This window comes from Lipophrys pholis, assembly GCF_963383615.2.
Source record: "Lipophrys pholis genome assembly, chromosome: 7".
Taxonomy (NCBI): domain Eukaryota; kingdom Metazoa; phylum Chordata; class Actinopteri; order Blenniiformes; family Blenniidae; genus Lipophrys; species Lipophrys pholis.
In genome coordinates, this window is record NC_137638.1 from 15,707,886 (window position 1) to 15,729,553 (window position 21,668).

A 21,668-nucleotide genomic window follows, 5' to 3' on the forward strand; every position below is an offset into this window, starting at 1 on the left:
GCAATAAAAAAACACCAGGCAAGACGTGGGATGTCACGGCACAAAGGTACAGAGACGATCTGACACAGAAATATGAGGGAATGGCGTTTATATACACTGGGGAGGGCAAGACACAGAAGAGGACCTGACAGCCACAAACACAATCGTTAGTTAAACAGAAATGTTGGTGACACATAAAAGGCAAAGTTGCTCAAATTTCCACCAAATTAACCCGCATTTTAACTGCACTTTAAAATGACATCACTTCTGATTATGACAATACTGACTACTCTAAATGCATTTTATAAATAATATCAGGGAATCTGGAGATTTGCACTGTGAGTTCTTTATCATAAACTAAATCATTTTTTTCTTTGATTTACAAGTGGATTTACAACAGAACATTTTTTGTGAGATTGTGACTCTCTTGTTTCAGGCTCCTTGTCTTTCCCCTCCTCATGTTCGATTGCTGTTCCCCTCCCTGATGCCGCTCACCTGTGCCTGAGTGAGTGATTGTTGTCACCTAGTAAATGTAGTATATAATGGCCTCTTCTTGCACGCTCTATTTGTTGGTCCGAGAACTGTCTGCGTTCCAATGTCTCTGTCCTCCTGTGCTTCGTCACTTCAGGGTCTTTTTGTGGACGTCGTCGCTCCCCTTTAACTTTTAGGGTTTTGGTTTCCACCTTTTTGCAATTAAATGAGTTTCTTTAACACTGGGTATTTTGTTTCAACTAACCTTTTTACGTTTTTACCTCAAATTTCCTGTATAGATAGAAGATCTATGCAATGTGTTTGCATTCACAGTACATCTTTATTGAGGCTTCGGACGGACACAGAAAGCTTCACAGACATCACAACATGACTTTCATGCAGAAAAAACAGGGCTTGGTGTGTGAAAATAAATAGCCATGCTACACTTTCTCAGCCATTTAAACCTTTGTATTAAGATCAAAAGCCTGTGCTGATAGTAATATAAGACATCGCAAAACAACTGTGGTCATCTAAAAAATATTCAAAAAGCTTCAGATCATGTTTCTACATAGTATCTGATAATGGTTCAATTTCCCCAAGGGAATTAATAAAGTATGATTCTTCTTCTGAAGGCAGTTTTTTGTTAATACTTACAGAAAATAAAAAGGAATCACCAAAAAAGAGGTAATAATGAAGGCACAAGCGGTACTGCTCACATCACAAGTGGGAATAGATTTTTTTTTTTAACTTTTTCACAATTGTCCTGTCTCAGTGTTGAGTTCATGTGGCTGTTGCTTCATGCTGAAAAATGACTATCTTATTTAACTCATTCAAGCTGTTTATTCATTGGCTTTTCCCATACACTGCTATGTATATGTATAAACCAGGAGTGTCAAACATGTAGCCCCAAAAAGAGGCATGCAAAAGAGTCCAGTCCAATTGCAATTACTGCAAATTTCCAATTAAGTAACTGATGTTCCTATTTTCTCCACTGGGGGTCGCCATGTTCTAATAACAAAAGAGGATGCAACTTGATAGAAACCCAGAACTGAACTCTTGAATCTCAGGTTGTTCAGTGTCAATTTTGTAAAAGCAAAATAGCTTTAAATGTTTTTTTTTAATGATGTAATTGTAATTTTTTTGCATTAAAACAAATAGAAAGGTCTTTTTTCGTTCGTTAAATCAGTTTACTGCTCTCTTGAGCCGAGTGTGGCCCCAGAACTTAAGATGAGTGTGGCACTCCTGGTGTCGACCATATGCACACGTCGAGTTGTGAAAGAGCTACAAAAAGAAAAAGCGAGCCGCCAAATGGACAATTGACTCTAATGTAATCTGAGGATAAAAAGGCGAGTCTGCTTCACTTCCTCTATGCCTACCTACGTCTCAGTCCACACATTAGATTGAATCAGTCATCCGAGGGATGCAGAAGGTGAAACCTCTGTGCATTGCATACAGTTATAAAGAGTAATACATTATACAAAGCCATCGTCTGGCAAGTGACAAAATAAATGTAACACTGATGTGGTATTATAAAGATCAACAACAACAAAAAAGGCTGAACAGTGATTGTTGTAAGAAGCTTTTTCAGTGCCGCCACGCTGACAAAAGTCATCTTCCGACTCACATTTTGATTCTTTTCAGACTCCCGACGTGCTGCAGGTAAGATTCCCGCGTGACCACTCACTTCAGAACCTGATCAAAATCAACTTTTTCATTTTTAGATTCTCACAGGTTCCACACTTTTCCTTCCATCCTATCATGTGCAATGATTTGCTACATCACATGCAAATGGCACTTGAAACCCTTTTCGGACACACTTCTTCTCCTCCTTTACATTGGACGCTTTCACAAACCTCCTCTATTCATTAATTGCTCACTTCAAACATGTTAAAAGAACATTTGCAAAATGTGTGTAATAGCACAATAAATTCCACATGACAAAGGTTCTTACAAACTCCAGTACCTTCTCAGATTTAGTGGCTGAGCGGCAGCGTCAACCGTCGTGTGAATAACATTCAGAAGATAGGGAGCCGGGGGGGATCTCTGTATGAACCTCATGTCTCTTCTTTGGTTATGTAATCCACATTTAGAACACTTTTGGATGTTTTCTTTGCTGTTCAGCTCTGATGGTTGTTCAGGTGCAGCAGGAGAAGTTTGGCTTTTTCCGGGGAGCACTCAGACTGGTCAGCGACTGATAAAGCCTCTTTTCCTCAAACGTCTTCTGCTTCGTGACCTGCCTGTGATGTGAAATAGAGGAAAGAATGGGTACAACGAGGAAATAAGACCTGGGTTGTTGTATGTTATTTTGTCGCCAATCAGTTGTGTTCAACAGTTCTACCCACCTGGAGGAGCTCTTATCAAACCAAGGAGGGGTCTGAGACGCTTATTTTAGAATGTCGGTTGTCGCAAGGCAAAGTTTTTGTCATGCATGGACATATATAACGGGAGCTTTGTTGCATGTTTGTCTTAGTTTTAAACACACGAGTACAAAAGCACTGAGTTATGATTGACAATCACAGATACCAACTGTTTTAAATACATTAACTAAAATATTTTTTTAATTGAGGTTTTTTTTCTTCATGTTTTTAGCTTATAAGTAACAAAAACACAGCATCTTGAAATATTAGTATATTCTAAAAGATCTGACCTTTTTTCATTCCTGATAAAAAGGCTTCATGTTTCACATGATATCCAATGTCCTATGATGCGTCTGCAAAAAGCAACTGTTTCATTTCTGTTGCACAATGTGCTTTCACATTTTTGGAACTATACACATGAGGCTGCAGAATCTCACCTGGCCAGATGCAGCACAGCTTCCAGGATGTTGGAGCCGTCTTTGGCGCTAGTTTCACAGAACAGGGTGTTGTATGTCTGTCGAGCGGAGGCAGGAAAGTCATTTTCCGTTCATGATGAACGTGAAATAAAGGTGTTATCCTGTTATGACGTCTAAAAACTGAGAAAACCACCAAACAGCAAAGACACGGAATTCCTCAGTACATCCGTCAAATCACAGACAAAATTCACCAGGGTGTTTGGGTCATGATACTGAAAGTTGAAATGAATTTCGTTGTAAAAGGCTCACTGTAAAATATGTTTTATTTGTAATTAATTACCATAGCGAGTTTTTCTCCATAGCTGGTCGGGACACTGCTGACCGCTTCCTGTCTGAGGTCACACTTATTACCCACAAGCATGATGGGAACGTCCTCATGGGAGACATCCTGTTGAGCAAAAGAGGGAAGACTTGATAGTGTTTTAAAAAGGCCTCTTTAAATTAGTCTGGGATAAAATACATGCTTGACTGCACAACATCCAAAAACTTACATAGCTGCTGCTTGTAAAAAGAGAAAAAAAACCCCAAGTGAAATAATTGAGTTTGACAGTTAGTTTGATATATCACAAATACTGCCAAGATACATTTGTCAGCCGCTTAATCAGGTAGGCATGTACATCTAATTCACTTAAATATAAAAGTGCTGTCCTGTTTGAAATTCAATAAAATTCGTATGACGTCTGAAGAAAAGTTGAATGAAACTTCATGTTGCAAGGCTTGCTGTAGTGTTTAACTCGCGTGCACTGAGTGAAGGTTTTCTTTCTAAAAGGTTGGATTAAAATGTCAATTAAAATGAAAAGGGCAGAGAATTATAAACCCTTTTCAGAAATGACCAAAGTGAAGTGAAATGAGTCACCTCGATCATGTCCACCCATTCTCTGACATTAAGGAAGCTCCTCTCACAGGTGACGTCGTACAGCAGCAGCACGCCGTCCGCCCGGCGAAAATAAGACTTTGCAATGCTGCGAAATCTGCCGGTGCAAAGGAACACGACACAAGATGAATGCAAACATGTACAGCACACATTTAATTTTCTCCCAAAAGGCTGTACTGTATGTATAATTCTAGTAACCAGCACACACCTCTCCTGCCCTGCAGTGTCCCACAGTTGTAACAAGACGGGTTCTCCATCCACGATCAGTGTCTTCATATGAAAATCCACTCCTGGACACGCAAAGCAAACACAAACGTTCAGAGAAACACATAAACACTATAAGGGGGTGAGACCTGACTCCATGCAGAAATGAGTCAATAATTAGTCAGCTCACATTTCCTACAACCTTCCACACTTCTTGTGGAATGTTAACTGCAGTACAATCGGTCACACGGGAGAAAATACGACATTAAAAGACTGAACGTTAATACATTTTAACAAGCAGCTGAGTTTTCTTCACGCAGCTCACCCAGAGTGGCGTTGGAGTTCATTGTGAATTCATTTTTGCACAGGCGAAGCAGGAAGCTGGATTTTCCCACGGCAGCGTCTCCTGCTAACACGATCCTGTAGGCCATCTCCGACGTCATGTAGCCCAGGTCATCGCTGTCTTTGTCACTCTGGAAAGGACGCAGAGCCACAAAGACTGAGGAACATGTAGCATGGTTCTGCACACTTGAATGCATTTTCTTCCCCCCAGCAGGTGTGTTTTATATGGCATAGTTTGCGGTGTTGCTCGTACTATATTTGTTAATGCTCAGCTGTACTTCTTCATGAGTTTTGTTATGAGGCAGATAGAGAAAAGACGACCAGCTAAATACAAATGTTTTAATACACGTATGTAATGATTCGTTTGTAAAGTTTGTGTCTTGTGCACAATGATCATTCCAACCTTCTCCCTCATTTTGCTGGGCTAACAACTGTCTCAGGTGGTTGCTCTTAAGCTTTGGATCTGTGGATCAATACACCATGGAACATGGAACATTGAACAATATGAAAAATGGTCTTTCTTTAGAAATGGGATATCACATGGTGAAAAACTGTTTTTCTTTTCTTGAGAGCAGTGTGCGTCTGAATAACCTATCAATGGCCGCTGCCTTGGCCAGGTTCGTCCTGTAAAATGGACTTCTCTCTTAATGTCTTTAGCAATCTTTTAAATCTGCAGAATATCATGAATTTTTTTTTAATCTTATTGTAAACTAAAAGTCTGAAAGGAGCACGATAAAAACATAAGAATATCCTAGGAATAACAATATCAAGAGAATTATTAAAAATCAGATTCAGCCATGCAAACCAATGTGGTGTTGTGACGTTGTCATGAATCAATGTGCCTCCTCCTTTGTTTCACCACACTGTGTTGTCAGGACAAGGTCCAGCTTGTAACCCTCACTGTAAATCATCCCTCACCCGAACATTGATGGCACTGATAGCTTTCTTCATCGTGGCAGCAGGGGGCGTGGCCACGTTCGCCGATTCGTTGGGCTTCCAGTCCAGAACTGAGCTGCTGTCCGACCCAATGGCAGACTCCCCGTCCTGCATCTCTGCTATCTGTGATGCAGCCGACATCACAGCACATGACAAAACAACAGTCCATCCGGGTTAACAACGGTGTTAGAGTGAAAGTCTGCATGAGTACGGCTGGAAACAACCAGCTGTTTGATCAGCTGCGGTGACTTCCGGTGTGTCAGGTTTTGTCATGATTTTTAACATTGCATTATCATGGATAAAACATTAAAAATGAGTCAAATAATGTCTTTTAACACAAAGCAAACAACAATATATAAATTTTTGCTATGTAACAAATACTAGAATGATTGTTTTATTTGACAGGTCTTGCTGGTGATTCACATAAAAACACAGGACATCATGGATATTGTAAATATAAAAATCTGTTAGTATTCTATTTCTAAAATTAACATGTCTCATATGGTGACGCTAAAAAAACATTACTATGAAAGAGCTGCTATCTCACCTCCGCATCAATGTTTTCTACCATTATGCGACGTTTTTTGCCATGAACCTCTTTCTTTCCCTTCTTTGTCTCCTCCTCTGCTTCCTCTCCCTCCGTGTCGTCCTGTTCTTCTTGACCTTTGACGTCGTGGTCGGAGTCGAAGCCTCCGTGCGACCCTCTCAGTGTTGACAGGCCGCTGTCCACGTAGATCTCGGGCAGACTGTCCTCCTCACACTCGCTGCTGCCTCGGCGCTTCAGGCCCGGGTCACACATGGCCAAGGCCAGGGTGTCACAGCTGGGCCGGCGGGCGTACAGAGGGTAATCGTCCGTACGTGGGCAGAATCTGAGGAGGACGGAATAAAGATAGTTATAGAATAGAATAGAATAGAATAGTTTATTTATCCCAAAGGGAAATTCCTTTAAGCATTGCTCCACACAGAATGGAACACACATAATAAATAGAAAAGAAAGTTGAATATCAAATAAAACAGGATAAAAAGTACATTTGTATTTTAAGTTTTGATATGTACAAAGCTAAACAGTAACTATAAGCACAGAAAGATAAAATTAACCAAAAGACAGCAAACACTATTTACAGTGAGGAGTTATAGAGTCTTATTGCCACAGGAAGGCAGGATCTTGAAACGACTGTGTTGTATTTGCCGTTATACAAAGGAAATTGAATTGAAATGGATTTTAATAGTGTAAAGTGATTATTCAGAGCAGAGGGCATTGTATGACACATTGACCACAAGGAGTCTTGACCATTCATGACCATGGTTTTTTTATTTGTCTATTTTCCTTCCTTGAATGACCTTTGACAGATATTGACCACAACAGACTGGAAATGCCGAACAAGCAGTTTGGAACTCGTCTAAATACCACAGATCCTCCCACTTGTCCATTTTTCTTTCTAACACATCAACTCTAAAGTTACAAAAACTGCTAAATATACATCCTTGTATATACTTGTACACAGACCACTTGTTTTTAATAACCACCGCATCACGTGAGTCAGCATCGTAACACTACAGCGACTGCAGCACCTTAAAGGAGACATATCATGCTTTTAAATCCTTCCTTTTTACATCTAAATCATACAGTTGTGGTCTATACAACGCGAAACTGCAATGCTTGGGTCTGAATTCCTCATTATTATAGCTCCACAGGCCCCTTTTCAACCCCTTTTCTGATGTGCTTCTGAGAGCAACTCGTTTTGGGGCGGTCTCTTCATACCCCCCCTCCTCTCCAGGTTGCAGAGGTCACACTCGGTTCAACGCCACCCTGTTCGGCCATCTTTGTAGTTTGATAGAACAGATACAATTATCTAGCGGCGCAGAAACTTTATATTCACACATTATTTACAAAATGTCAACAACGGAAGATTTGTCCATCCAGCCATACATGTTGGAGCCAGAGTCGGACCCGGCGGAGCGAGATGAAAATGACGATGATGCACCTTCAGAACAACGTCTTCATATGGATGTAACGCAATGGTGTGTTACTATATTTACACTAACTTCTCCATCCATGCCCACTACTACAATACTGCCTGTATTACAACGACTATTTAACACAGAAGTTACATTCTAATCTAAAACGAGCACACAGCGCTAACATATGAAGACGGTGCAACTGCTAATGCTAACAAAACAATGACAGGGACGTCTTATCATCACACTTTTTAGCGTTATATACAGCTTACCGAAGTGCTCTGTTCGTCGTCTCCATAGATAGAAGGAACTGACCGCTCAATCAGACGAAGTCTTTCGGCAAATCCTTCTTTATACTGGCGGAGGTTGCTGAAGCAGTCGTCCTTAAAGTGATTCGCGCACACAAAAATGACCTTACCCACAGATGTGGGTACATTTCTGTGAAAAATAAAACTCAACCAGGCACTTCGAAAAGGTTCTGATGCTGGGAGACGGTGTAACGAAGCTTGTGGGTTACTACATCCAACAACCGAACATTTCGACTTCTCCTCTCGTAACTTCGGTTGGACTACAAAATCGCAGCGAGAAACAAAAATGGCGGATTGCTCGAAACGTCGATGTCCTAATTTGGCAGTTCCGCTGAGAATACTGTGACGTCATTGTTCAAAAAACGTAATAGAGAATAGAAAAATCGAAACCGATCGCAAAATATGACCAAAACAGAATATAAAGATATCAACGGAGCACCTGAAGAGACTACTTTGAACTTTTCTGTACTTCTAAACACTCTAAATATACACCAAAATGCATTTAAGGGCTAAAAAAGTGGATTTAGCATGATATGTCCCCTTTAAACAAATATTTCACAGCAGTTCTGCGAAAAACCGCTCAGTGTCGTGTCACTGTGTATTCAGGTAAGATCCACTCTGTACCGGCAAACAGCTCAAAAACCTGTTGAGCAGAAAACTCACACTAAACATACAAAACGTCTCATACCGTGGGTCAAAGAGAAAACGTGCAGATCTTACCTGTCCATTAATGCATAAGGTGATGAGTAGCAAATGCTTTTGCTTCTGTTTCTTGCCTTCATTTCTCCTGGTGAGCCATTGCTCCCAGGCTGGAACACACAGCAGGTTAAAATAAAACACTAAATATTCACTGTCACGCTACCAGCTGTTCCCTTTGAAAATCATTTGAAAGGATGGCAGTAGCATTAAGGATAATAAAACATTCTTAGGTGAAGAAGTGCATTTTAAATGCACCATCAAAGAGCATGCAGGACTACAATCAGTGTTACAAGTCAGTTAGATTTTAAGTAGTTTTTTTTGTTTTTTTTAAATGTGCAGTTTTACCCGTGAAACTCTTTCCAGGGTTGTCCTCAGAGTGTCGTTGGTGTCGTGAAGCTTCCTGTTGGCTGTTCTGTCCACGCACGCAACAAACATCTTTTAGATATTTGAGATCGGCACAAAACATACAATCTAAAAATTTGAGGCGAGCGAATTATTATATCGCTTACTGCAGAATCTCGATCTGACTCTCCAGGATGTCTCGTTCATCAGCAAACTCCTTCATGAGCTCTTCATCTCTGCAACAAAACACAGTAAAAAAAAAAATAATACTGGTCATCAATTTCACAGTGAATCTTTTCTTTGCAATGCTATTTTTGTCTGCATTGATACACCAGATTAATAATAGAACACTGAGATATAAAACATCTACATTTGAAAACTATATTTTGGAAGGATTTGTACTTTTGAAACACAAACGGGATCCATTATTTATGTAACTTGATTAGTCTTTACACCCATCACCTTATCCAGGTTCAGTATTGATAACTGTCACTGTCACTTGCTTTGATCGTTTCACTGGAACTGAATTGTCATCTGTAAAGGTTAAAAGAAGTAAGACGCTGGTATTGAACATGGAAGGCACAGATATTTGTGTTCAAAGTGAGCGAAAGTAAAAAGTCACCTGAAATAAATATTCAAGAAATCCGAGATACCTTAAACATCTCCTTGAAACATTAAAAAAGTATAAATATTTTGACTTGAATAAAGTCACTTTCTGTAACACTTTTAAAAGATATAGAATATTTTATAAAATGTGAGTTTTACCTTGTGCATAGTAGAGCATAGTATTGCATTTAGTGTGACTTTATGGTGTATTCCAAATTTAAAAAAAAGGTTAACATACATACATATTAACAAACAAACTATCATCCTAACTTTAAAAACTGTCCGGAGATCAAAATACTTTCTTCTTATCCAGCAGTGACCTCACTCGGTCGCAGACATAACATCTAATTTATGAACACATGATGCCACGAAGACGAACAAACACCGGTGCGAACATGACGAGCTGCGTCACGCTCTGTTGCTCCTGTTGCTAGGCAACGCTGCTGAAGAAGTTATTGTGTGTGTGAAGTCACTCCAGGATATCCTGTTTCAACAGTGACAAAACGTGAAAAAAAAAACCTGGGGATCGAACACACAGTGAGCCAACCAGAGGAGGCGTGGCCTCCTCCTCGCCGTAACAGAGCTTCTCAATGGTGCATTCAGGTGAGATTCACAGGATTGATTTGGAATATAAGCTTCTTTTAGCAGATTTGTTTTCACTCTTGTTTTGCGTGATAGAAAACAGAGTGCAGGTGTCTTCTAAAGTTTTCATTCCCGTAGGAAGAAAAAGAGAAGTCGGTCAAAGAAACCTGCTCTGCAACTTTTCACCATCAGCAGTTCTCAAAGTATACAATGAACAGTGTGAGCGCTGTTCAGTCTTATGCAATAACGCTTTCTTATTTTTACTGGGAAAATTCTAAATGTCATCCCAAACATGTGATCAGATATGATATCATGCAAAACAAAAAACCCTGGATTGATGAGGTGCGATGCTGATACTAATTCAAATGCATCCTGCAGACAGCTAAAAGGTTGAAGGTCAACCAGCTGAGCATGAGATGAGTCAAAGTACATCTAGGTCTAAACTTCATACACACTATGTTTAGTCGTCACCTCTCAGAGTTGATGCTTTGATCAGTCAGCTCCGTCTTCAGTGAGTCCATGTCACTCTGCAGGCAGGCCACTTTAGTCTGAGACCTCAGCACCTCCTGTTTCAGCCGCTGGTTTTCCTGCAGGAGGAAAACAACAAGCAACATGGGCGAGTGTGAGCATGAAGGTCAAACGTCATTGAAACTGAAGTGGAGAGTTAAAGAGTTGAGGTATAATCCAGCTCACCAGTGTCAGCTCGTTGATCTTTTTCCTCAGAGCCGGACTCTCGTCATTCACTGTGATGGTTTTGTACTTCTCTTCGATCTGAAGGACACAGATTATTCAACTTTCAGCGATCAGACTGAACTCAGTCCAGAGGCAAATCATATTCTCAATATAGATTTGGCCTTTTCTGAATTCATTAGACAAATACTGAAAGCTTTATTTTTTTTAGAATTTTCAAATCAGAGGTTACTCAGAAATGATTTTTACCATTTGCCAGAATCTTTTAACCAGATAACCACAGAACCAGCTTCATGATGCATGCTGCATTGATTCATCTGATTAACCAGCGGATCAGAATAAGCTTTCTATCTGAACAACTGGAAAGTCCTGAGGTTTCTACACAGAGTCGTCACTGCACTACAAAAGTAGATCATTGTGTTTTAAACCTAAGCAGATGGTCTATTTCTATAAAAGGGGAGGTCAAGCAGTATTACGGGCCAGTATTTCCTGGTATTTTATAGAGCTTTGCACACAAATATGTTTTTCATGAAAAATGATCATGTCAATTCCAAAAACATCCATCTTCTGCATCCCTTCATTGAATGTGCCGGCCTGCAGCTGAGTACTACCAAAGAAAAGCCCACACATGCACAGGGGGAAAAAAAATGCAAACTCCACACAGAAAGACCTCCAGAGTTTCTGCAAATCACAGAGTTGTGTGCTGATAAAATTACCATCTGCATCTTCTGGATCTTACACTGCAGCTCACACACTTCAGTTTCATAACTTCTTCTTAACTCGCTCAGGGCGGCTTCCGTCCGTCTCTTCTCCTAGAAAAACACATGAAAACATGCATAAATACATTAGATCGATAGAGAAGGGTGGGAGTCTCTTATTGCACTATGCATGCAAATGAGTGTGTTTTTATACTTTCACACATTGATCTATGATATTCTGAGCATACTTTGAAAATACTATATTGATCGGTGGTAAAATCAGTCATTGGTAGTTTTTTATTATATCCAAGATTGTTCCTTTTTGTAACATATAAAAGAAAACCACACGTTTTCCACTGTTGTTTCTCAAGGAACCAATGATATATATGATTAAGCCAGAGTAATTTGTTTCGTAAACCAAATGTAGACAAGAGGCAGATTTTCTCTGTTAAAAGAGTAAAATTACTCTGTAAGAAAGAGCAGATCAAAACGCCTTACTTTTAAAACTGTGGGCATACTCAGCAGCAACTTAGGAGTTCACAGGAAAAGATTGTGTAAACTGCACTCGAACATATTGTAGTGTGAGTGTCAGTACACTTTCCAAAAATAAATCCCCCGTCCGCAGGTGTCAAGACATGAGGGTGTGTCCAGGTACTGTACGGTGGAGTGTGAGAGATTCAGGCCTCGAATTCTGTGTGCCTTTCTTAGACTGAACAAACACCAGCTCCCGACTGAGCTCATTCACTGTGGAACACTTACATAACCGTTTGCACACAAGCAGTGATAAGACAGAGTCGATATTCCCGCGCACATTTTTAAAGAAGTTTTAAAGAAGAACCCCTTTAGGCTCTTTTACTTCAATAAATGTGACAGCTTGATAATAAATCCTTGTAATCTGCACCGTTCTGACACGAGGGCTCATTTTTAATTAAACTGTTCATGTAATCAAAAGCGAACTACTGATATCAAGATGCTGACTTGACATACACTGTTTGAGGTCTTTCACTGGATTCTGGGAAGTATCACCAGATTTCATGAAACTCACATACCAGCTTTTAATTCCTGTACTGGTGCGACGCCTGTCAGTTCTACACTCTCAGTATATCAACAGAAAGTACAAACAGATAAAGGTCATGTGCTGAGCGCCTATATTATTGCTTTTCATGACATATGCACTCATTTTATTAAGAATAAAAACAAAAAGGCTGGGAATATTTCTGTTTACATGTAATACGTCTGTAATATATGGATGTTCACAGTGTAAAATTAATTATGGGAAACATTAAGTTGTATTAGGATTATAAATGAAATTCTCTTCAAGACTTTATAAAGTACAGTTGCAGTTACACGTTTCAGCTTTATTGTCTCAAATCGTGAATCTCTCCATTAGTTTATCTATCTCATTGTCGTCGCACTACATACATCACTCAGTCAAACAAACGCCTTCAATCAGAACTGAAAGTTTTTTTTGACAAACTGTGTGATCATTGAAGTCAGTCAGTACTTCATTCTCTCGAGAGTTATCCACATGCAGCTCATCCTTATCAATGGAAACGCATACAGTGTTATCATTTTAAAGTGTAGGATAATAGAAGCTCCAGCACCTATTTCTGTCAGAGTGGTGAAATCCAACTGATGTGTCTGAGGGTGGATGTGAGGAACAGCAGCATGTGTTTGTTTGACATGAGGGAAGAACTGACCAAACACACCGTGCTTATCGCTTAGCACCGGACAAACATACCCTAACACCTCGTCTGACCAGGTGTGAATTAAAACAACTTTAAGAAGTGATGTGCATCGATGGGGTTGTCTGAGTTAGTCGAACCTGCTCTCGTGTTTTTCTCTCGGCAGCGTGAATGCGTTGGTCCATCTCCTCCTCCATCTCACTGAGCTGCATTGATGCTTGGTCCTGTGCCCTGCAAAACAGTCATCATCCTCACCTCATTGTTCTCAGCGTGAAGACACTCACTCGTGCCGGTCAGGTAAATAACTACATGTACTATTTTGTTGCATGTGATCTGCAGGCCATGTAACGGAAATACTTCTTAACAGAGTTTAAGACATTCAACACAAATGCAATTTTGAAGAGCAGCCTTCAAATTGTTTTATTGACAAACGACGAACAATTTTTCTGGGAAGCGCACTTTATGGGAAAATATGCTTCCTGCTGGATATTGACATGACAAAACAAAAATAATAAACACGCAGATGTGCTTGTGACATGCAAGTTACGTACAGTAGATCAGTGTAATGGAAAAGGTTCCCACTGAAAAGTCATATCTGCAGTGGTATCTGGTGGAGGTGGAAATTCTTTTTCGGGATATGGCTCGATTGGTAGCGCGGTCGTCTCCCAATCGGAAGGTTGCAGGTTCGATTCCTATCTCCACCTGTCCCTGTCCACACGCCAAACCTGAACCCCAAATTGCTCCCATTGCAGTGACACCACCCTGCATGGCCACAGCCTCTATTGGTGTGTGTGAATGGGCAGATGTGACGAACGATGTAAAGTGCTTTGGGGCTGCTCACGCAGTTGGAAGGCGCTTTATAAGTGACATCCATTTCCCATTTAAGGTTGCAACAATATTTTAATACCTTCCTATGTTTCAAAAATAATATTATCAGATCCCTGACATGTACTGAACTTGGCATATAAGCTATTGCAATGCCTTTGACAATACGGTATGTTTATTTGTGTGTGTGTGTGTGTGTGTGTGTGTGTGTGTGTGTGCATTCGCGTACGTGTTGCTTACCGTTTGATGGCGAGTGCCAGGTTTTCCATCTCTGAGTTCTGCTGTTTGATCTCTTTGCTGAAGTTCAGGATGACTTTCTCAAACTGTGGGATCAGCCTGGGCTCCGTCAGACTGATGTTCTGGTACAACGTCGAAGCCTGTTCATTTCTGGAGAAACATCAGAACATCCAGCGTCAGCTCTGCTGTTCAAAGTGTTCTGTGTGTACACTTTTAGGACTGAAATGAAATTCTGATGAATTCACACATACAGCCATTCATTCATTCATTTGCTAAATATTGGATTGTGGCCACTGCGCGTCTATTGCAGTTTTAATAAATTGCTGATGTGCTGACTAATGACTGATTTACTTTGAATTATTGTCAGGTGATGGTAAGTGGGTCATATAAGTGAGCAATGCGTGTTTGCCCTCTGATGGGTGGGCTAATTGTAATCCTGAGCATATAGACACTGCAGCAAGTGTGTCAATAGCTCGCGGTGACTCATTGTACAGTCATGCAATGTCGCACTAACAGAACACAAACAATTCAAACCTGAAAAGGTAAAATACTGCGAACAGACAAACATAGAAATCGTGAATTCAATTAAATTCTCAGTAAAACACAAAAGTGCCATCCACCTTCAATACCCACTTCATATCATTTGGGGTTAGGTTGAGCTGAAGCAAATCTGACCTGGCAGTGTGCAAGAGGTAGGATACCCCCGCGACAGATCGTTAGTCCATCACCACGCAAACACAGAGACAGTCGCACATGCACACAAACATTTACACATACGAACAGTTTAGAGTCACCAGTTATCCCAACATGTCTGTCTTTGAACTGTGGCAGGAAGTCAGATTATGTGAAGAAAACCCTTTCAGACAGATTGAAATTATGAAAACTATACAGAAAAAGGCCCTGAGCCCAGCATCGAACCAGCACCTTTATCTATGAGGCATGACACCTATCACAGTCAAACCCAAAACATAATGCATGAATATAATTGTTACTGAACTCAAATTCTGTATTTTTTCACAATATGATGCATTTATTTTTGGTGATGTGTAAAACTTTAACTATGTTTTTATGTTAACTTACTTTGACTAAGAGCACCCACTTCTCTGAAGAACATAAGGTGTATATTGTGAATCCATATTGATAAAACACGGAACCAAGTGTGTTAATTGAACTTTATCTGTTCGGTATAAGAAGAACTGTAATGTATCCCGAAAAATACTGAATCATAGTTCTGTATGTTATTTAAAAGCATGAAACAGAAACAAACTTGAAAAGGGCATCTTATAAACGAACCTCTTCAAAAACACCCTTCCTTAGGGCAATCTGAACCCTCATAACTGAACTGACTGTCGGTCAGCTGAGACATGGGGCATTGTAAAACAAGATTACATCAGCCTTAATCCTAATCAAATTGAGTAGAAGAACATAATATTTTGAGTTCCTATTGGCTCTTTTTGCACTTCCACAAAATATTCTTTCATCCTCTGAAAAACACAAAGTTGCCTGAAGTGAGTTGGCTGCCGTATTTTCTAAATGGTCCCGTCTCAGCTGACTGATGCATTTAGCTCGCGCACCGCTGTGACAATCAATGTCCTGATGGCATCGCACAGAGGCGCGAGGACGGGTCCCATGTCCGGCCTGGGGCACACACACACACACACACACACACACACACACACACACACACACACACACACACACACACACACACACACACACACACACCCCCTTGCATGCTTTACAGTCATGTATAAATTTAGGTAAAAATTGCAACTGCACAGAGGTAGAATATTAATAATATCTAAAAAATTATAAATTACTTGTCATATTATATAAGTTAGAACTTCAATTATTTTCATTTAAATATTACTGTGTTAAACAAAGGACGTTGTATTCGCCATAAAAACTGGGATGCACAATGCTGCATCAGCACAAAGCTGATACTAACTATATAACTCTCTAGGATCACTGTTGAAGCTGCACATATTTGTTCTGAGGTAACTGGAGTAAAAGGTGCACATTATGAAGTGAGTACAATTCTACTTTTCAATATGTATGCTATATAATACGGAATGGTAAGTGAAATTTGAAACATATCAAATGTTTAGAAATGTACTATTAATATAGATTTATTGGATTTCATGTCAACAGGAATCCTTATTTAGTGGAAATTATAAGTGTCAAAACGAGACACATATGTAGAATACATTGGCCTCATTCTACAAATATGAAAACACAGACACAAGAACAGACAAAACAAGACAAACTGACATTTTGGTGTCACTTTGATTTCTGAATGTGTTGCCTGTTTTCTGTTTTGATGAGAGTGAGACGTTTTGATGATCACACAACAACAACAACAACAACCAAGTGGTCAAGCCATTAGAAAGTCACAACAGTCATCACTGTTAAGAAATGTCACTTGAATAGATAAAATGCATGTAATGTGAACCAAATGTCAAACCAGATCAGATTAATAACTGAACCTTCATTAGCTGCTTCATCAGACACACAGTCAACATCAAAACATAAATCACACTGTATTTCCCTGACTGTGTATCTCAGATGTTAATAGCTACTGTCCACACAAAAACTTGAAACAGAAAGCTGAACTTCAACCACAAAAAACATACAGACGTGACGCTAAAGTTTATACGGTCAAACACAAAGGACATTGTGGAGAAAAAAAAACAAATTGAGAACAACAATTATACCTTTGTTTTCTGATGACGGAAATAACACAGCTTGCTAAAAAGCAAAAATGTACAACAATCATGAGAGGAAATGTGATAATATATGATAATAGTGATTAAATCCATTTTGTGCCGAATATTAGAGTCAAACAATAAAATCTTTAGCTGTACATTTTAACATTTGGATTCCCAACAACCACCAAATAAAACTAAACACACACATCAGAGTCGGAAAATGTCACCTGATGCTTTCTTTTTGTTTTGTGATGGAATTAGGATTTTCCACAATGCACAGTAGTTTATATGTGCTTTACACTAAACAGAATTGTTTATCACAACATAAAACTGCAGAAAAAAAGAACTTTGGTTAATTATAACCGGTTTTATCTGATTAAGAGTCGACAAAGTACACAATAGACTGGTTGACTGCAAGACACACACCGAGAATCATCACACACACTTACATTCATATCTTTGGGCAATTTCAGAGACACCAGTTAACCTCAAACATCTGTTTTGGACGGTAACAATAAACCCAAGGACCAGGAGAAAACTCACACACACACACTCAGGGAGAAGCTTCAAACTCCATATGGAAGGTTCACCAGCCAGGTAAATCATAGCTGTGAGGGAAAAGCCCTCAACACTTCACCACTGTGTGGCCTATTCTATTTTCTTATGATCAGGACATAGAAAATATTCATCCTGTGAACATTTAAAAATTAACGGTTTCATTTTTATTGAAGAATGAGTAATTTGTTGTAACCTCATAATAACTTTCAGATAACAAAATCCAAAGTCACAAGAAGACTCCTGGTCAGGAAAGATATGTACCCACAATAATACTTAAAGGGTTTTGTTTATCAAATATATATTAAGACTATAAATCTTCAGTAAGTTCAAACATTATTTCCATCAAGACTATAAACCTCATATAAACCTCCTATTAACCTCTCTTGGACGTTACTAACTGCATTTCTACAAAACTGAGTCATTTAAATACTTGTATCGTGTATTTCTACATCTGTTAGATCATTATATGGAGTGATTTAGGATAAATATTATAATCCTTGAACTATTTTCATCCACTGTAGCTGTAAGGTACTCTTAGTATGCTGTCTCTGACACAAAGTAACTTCATATAGCTACTTGTTTGCTGTGTTTATTTGTGTTATTGGATCATTTCATTCGAACTTTAGGGCTGTTTAGTTTTTATTTCCCTGTATAATTGTTGTGTGTGATGAATAAAATACTTGAATTGTTGTTTGCTGCTGCTTTTTTATTCTTTAATCAAAGACTAGTATTGTCAGTTGTTAAATGAATGGCTAAAGCCCAGTTTCCCTGAAATAAGCTAAATAGAAATTGATCCAAATGTGCTATTTGATACTGGAAAATAACATTGTCTTGACAGAGGTTGTTATACATTAGTTAATACGTCATTAAAAACTGTTCAACGAAGGTTGAAGGACATCAGAGGTGTCACAGGACGGAAAATACTGAGTATATTATATATATTTACCTTAGTCCAATGTACTTTCATTTCGTTTTGTAAATGTCTGCTATGCAGTGTTAAATGATTTGGGTTATTTTTGTTCAAGTTCATCCACTTTGTTTTTAAAAGCGCTTTACAAATGAATAAATTCTGATGTACCTGTACAGTTTTTGAATATATTTTGACCGTTAGTCTCATATTGATACAGACTCAGCGTTGAACGCGGTCACATCATATCTCTCCTTTATTTCCATATTTCACGCGCACCTGCTCCCGGTGCGTGCGGCGGACCGCGGCGCGCGCTCACCTGGGGATGTACTTGGCCTGCTCGCCCAGCCTCCGCTCGAAGTTCTCCCAGGCTGCGGACACGTCTCCTCCGTCCGACTCCATGATGTCCTCCCCGTAGCGCTCGTGGAAGCCGTTGATGAACTCCTGCAGGGTGACGGTGCCGTCCTTGTCCGCGTCCAGCCGGTCAAAGATCCGCTCCGCCTCCGCCTCCGACACCTGCAGCTCCGCGCAGATGGTGACAAACTCGTTCCTCTCGATGCGCCCCGACCCGTCCGCGTCGTAGGCGTGAAAGAGGGTGCGCAGCCGGTCCTGCTCCTGTGCGCTCATGCCCTGGATCTGGGGATGTGGTTGGCTGGAGGAAAGAAAGAGGGCGTTTCGGTCAATTTAGTACCACAAAAAAAAAAAAAAAACGAAAAAAAAACGAAAAATCCCCCAAATCCCAGAGATCTGAATTTATTCCAGAAGTGTCGAAACGAATGTAACTCCCAGACTTGATCCGCTCGTATCCAGTCATGTTAATAATGGTAATAAACAATGGCGGTCTGGGCTTCAGGCCAAATTTCACTGTGGGTAAATGGTGTCGGTCGATTTACTTTATGAATAATCAAGTACTTTGGAAGATACTTTGACAAATGACATCATGGCAAAACTGCTCAACCACTTATGGTATATGTAAGTGCAATAGTCAGCTCTGAGAGTAATTTTGCTTCAACTTTAGTCCATATTTAATCTGAAGATGCTTTGAACTTGGTGTGTGGTTAGCACGCTCCGCTCACAGCCAGAGGAGTTCGAGTTCGAGCCTGGGGTTGGTGTTTTCACCTGCAAAGTTTGCACGTTCTTCCCTTTTCATGACATCGGTTTTCTCCAGATTCCCAGAAGCATGCCTTTGAGGTTTGACCCTGAGTGGCCCTCAGGCGTGAATGTGAGTGTGTTTCTTGTGTTTGCAGTGGTGGACTGGCGATCTCTTCAGGGCGAATCCTTCCTTCACCCATAAGATGAGATCGAATCCCAAGTTTAACTGTCAAACATTATGCAGTTGTCACCTCAATCTGACATTACTTTGTGTTCATGATAAAACTATAATTAACAATATTACACTACCTCCATGTACTCATTATCAGCTGGTACATTTGATTATAACTTAACTTTGAGCCATTGTTACTATATGGAAAAAAGAAATCCATCTCAGCGCGTATTATTGTGGAGGGCCGTATTAAACATTACAACTGACAGCAGAAATACTGCATCTGTAGAGAGTCATGTTAGATTACTTTGTAACCGTGACTGGATATGTTCCTGTTTGTTGCAAGGAAGTATAAAATAGCTGCTTCCTTGACAGCTGTAAGATCTAATGTACAAACTATACAAACACATTTATTGAGAAGTCACATTTGCATCTGTTTTCATTGTTTCATTCAATCCCAGGGTGGATTAAACGGAAAGAAGTGGTCTGTGTTCAAAACAACCTCAAGCAACTAAGGAACCTCTGATCCTCTGGTTAACTAGCTTTAGTTATGATGCTGAAATGGACTCTGTGTTTTGTGACTCAGTGAACAAGGATCAGTATGTAGTCTTTGGCTAATTTCTGCAATTATATGAGCTTCAGTGCAGAAAGTAAAAAAAATCATCTGTTTCTGATTTTACTGTTCGATTTGTGGGGGCAAAATCTGGCATTTCTGCAGCGTGCAATTTGTGATAAAACAAAAATAACTGCAGAGGATTGTGTAAGCAGAGTGTAGGAACAACAGTATGACAACACGAGTCTTCATGACATGCAGTAGAAATGAAACTCAACATCCAAATAAATCCTGCGTGTGTGTCTGGTGGAGGGACTGAAAGAGTGCCAGTGATCAAATGTTTTGCCTGATCTGTGAATGACAAACAAAAAAAAAAGTTTCTCACATCAGAAGTTTTGCTGCTTTAATGTGATATAAAGAGGATCGATTCCCAGAAGCATTTGGCTTCACCTACTTTTTTTTTTTTTTGCATTTCAGTCATATAAAATAAAATTGGGTCACAATTTATTTATAGTGTCATGATCCAAATAAGCTGTTTATGTTTTTCATATGACAATAAACATGTGTGGGGGGAAAAAAAACACTCACAAGAATTGCACAGGTCAGCATCATTTCTCTGCTGGTTTAATCTGGTCCGTACTGGTTTCCTGTGAGTTTAGCTGGTGATCTAGTCACCACATGCTGCTGATGGTGTAACTAGCACGCAACATACTTTTTACTAGGATACTTTCATATCCCAAACCACAGTAGCATTTTGCTTCATTACAATAAATCTCATTGTACTTTATATAGTGTTAAATTTGTGAACATCCAGTTTAAGGTCAAATCTAATCCATTATAGAAAAAGCCTGCAGGTCAGAGTACCATAACGGATACACAATGCTTTCACTATGTCATCTGACTTTCAATTTATTGTACCTACTATGTGCTTTTTTTAAAATTGTAGCCTCTATATTTCATCACCTCCTCACCTGCATATAACTTGTTCCTTCATCTTTGAATAGCCCTTCTCATTCGAGTTGTTTTCTGCAGCGTCATCGTTTTCTTCCTCACATTGGTTTCTGAAGCCACTGATGAACTCCTCTAAAGTCACTGTGCCGTCTTTGTCAATGTCCAGACGGTTGAATATCCGTTCTGCTTCTTCGGAGGGGACGTGAAGCTCCTGGCAGATAATAGAAAATTCATTTTTCTCAATCCGTCCTGAATTATCCACATCGTAGGCGTGAAAGAGCAAACTCAGTCGCCTTTGTTCCTCATTACTCATGCTCTTTGTTGACGACATATTTTTGGAACTTTAACAAGCAGCACAAGTATTTTCTGTTTTTTTCAGTTAAAAATCAAACGTTGTTTCAGTGTCCATGGGGGTCAAGCAGGAAAAGAAATATTCCAACATTCAAAAGTACTTGAG

At 39.6% G+C, this 21,668-nt stretch overlaps 1 protein-coding gene across 1 annotated transcript; it reads right to left on the reverse strand.

Annotated features, from left to right (window-relative positions):
* Positions 1-773: 773 nt before the first annotated feature.
* rasef (RAS and EF-hand domain containing) lies at positions 774-21,524 on the reverse strand (the record flags this gene model as incomplete). Its single annotated transcript, XM_080467341.1, has 18 exons — positions 774-2,687; positions 3,245-3,321; positions 3,564-3,671; positions 4,140-4,254; positions 4,366-4,447; positions 4,687-4,834; positions 5,622-5,762; positions 6,187-6,508; positions 8,627-8,715; positions 8,951-9,017; positions 9,115-9,183; positions 10,607-10,722; positions 10,829-10,906; positions 11,542-11,637; positions 13,349-13,439; positions 14,274-14,420; positions 18,763-19,095; positions 21,232-21,524. 18 exons carry the CDS (start codon positions 21,522-21,524, stop codon positions 2,585-2,587), a joined length of 2,475 nt encoding a protein of 824 aa, XP_080323467.1. The 3' UTR covers positions 774-2,584.
* Positions 21,525-21,668: the final 144 nt, after the last annotated feature.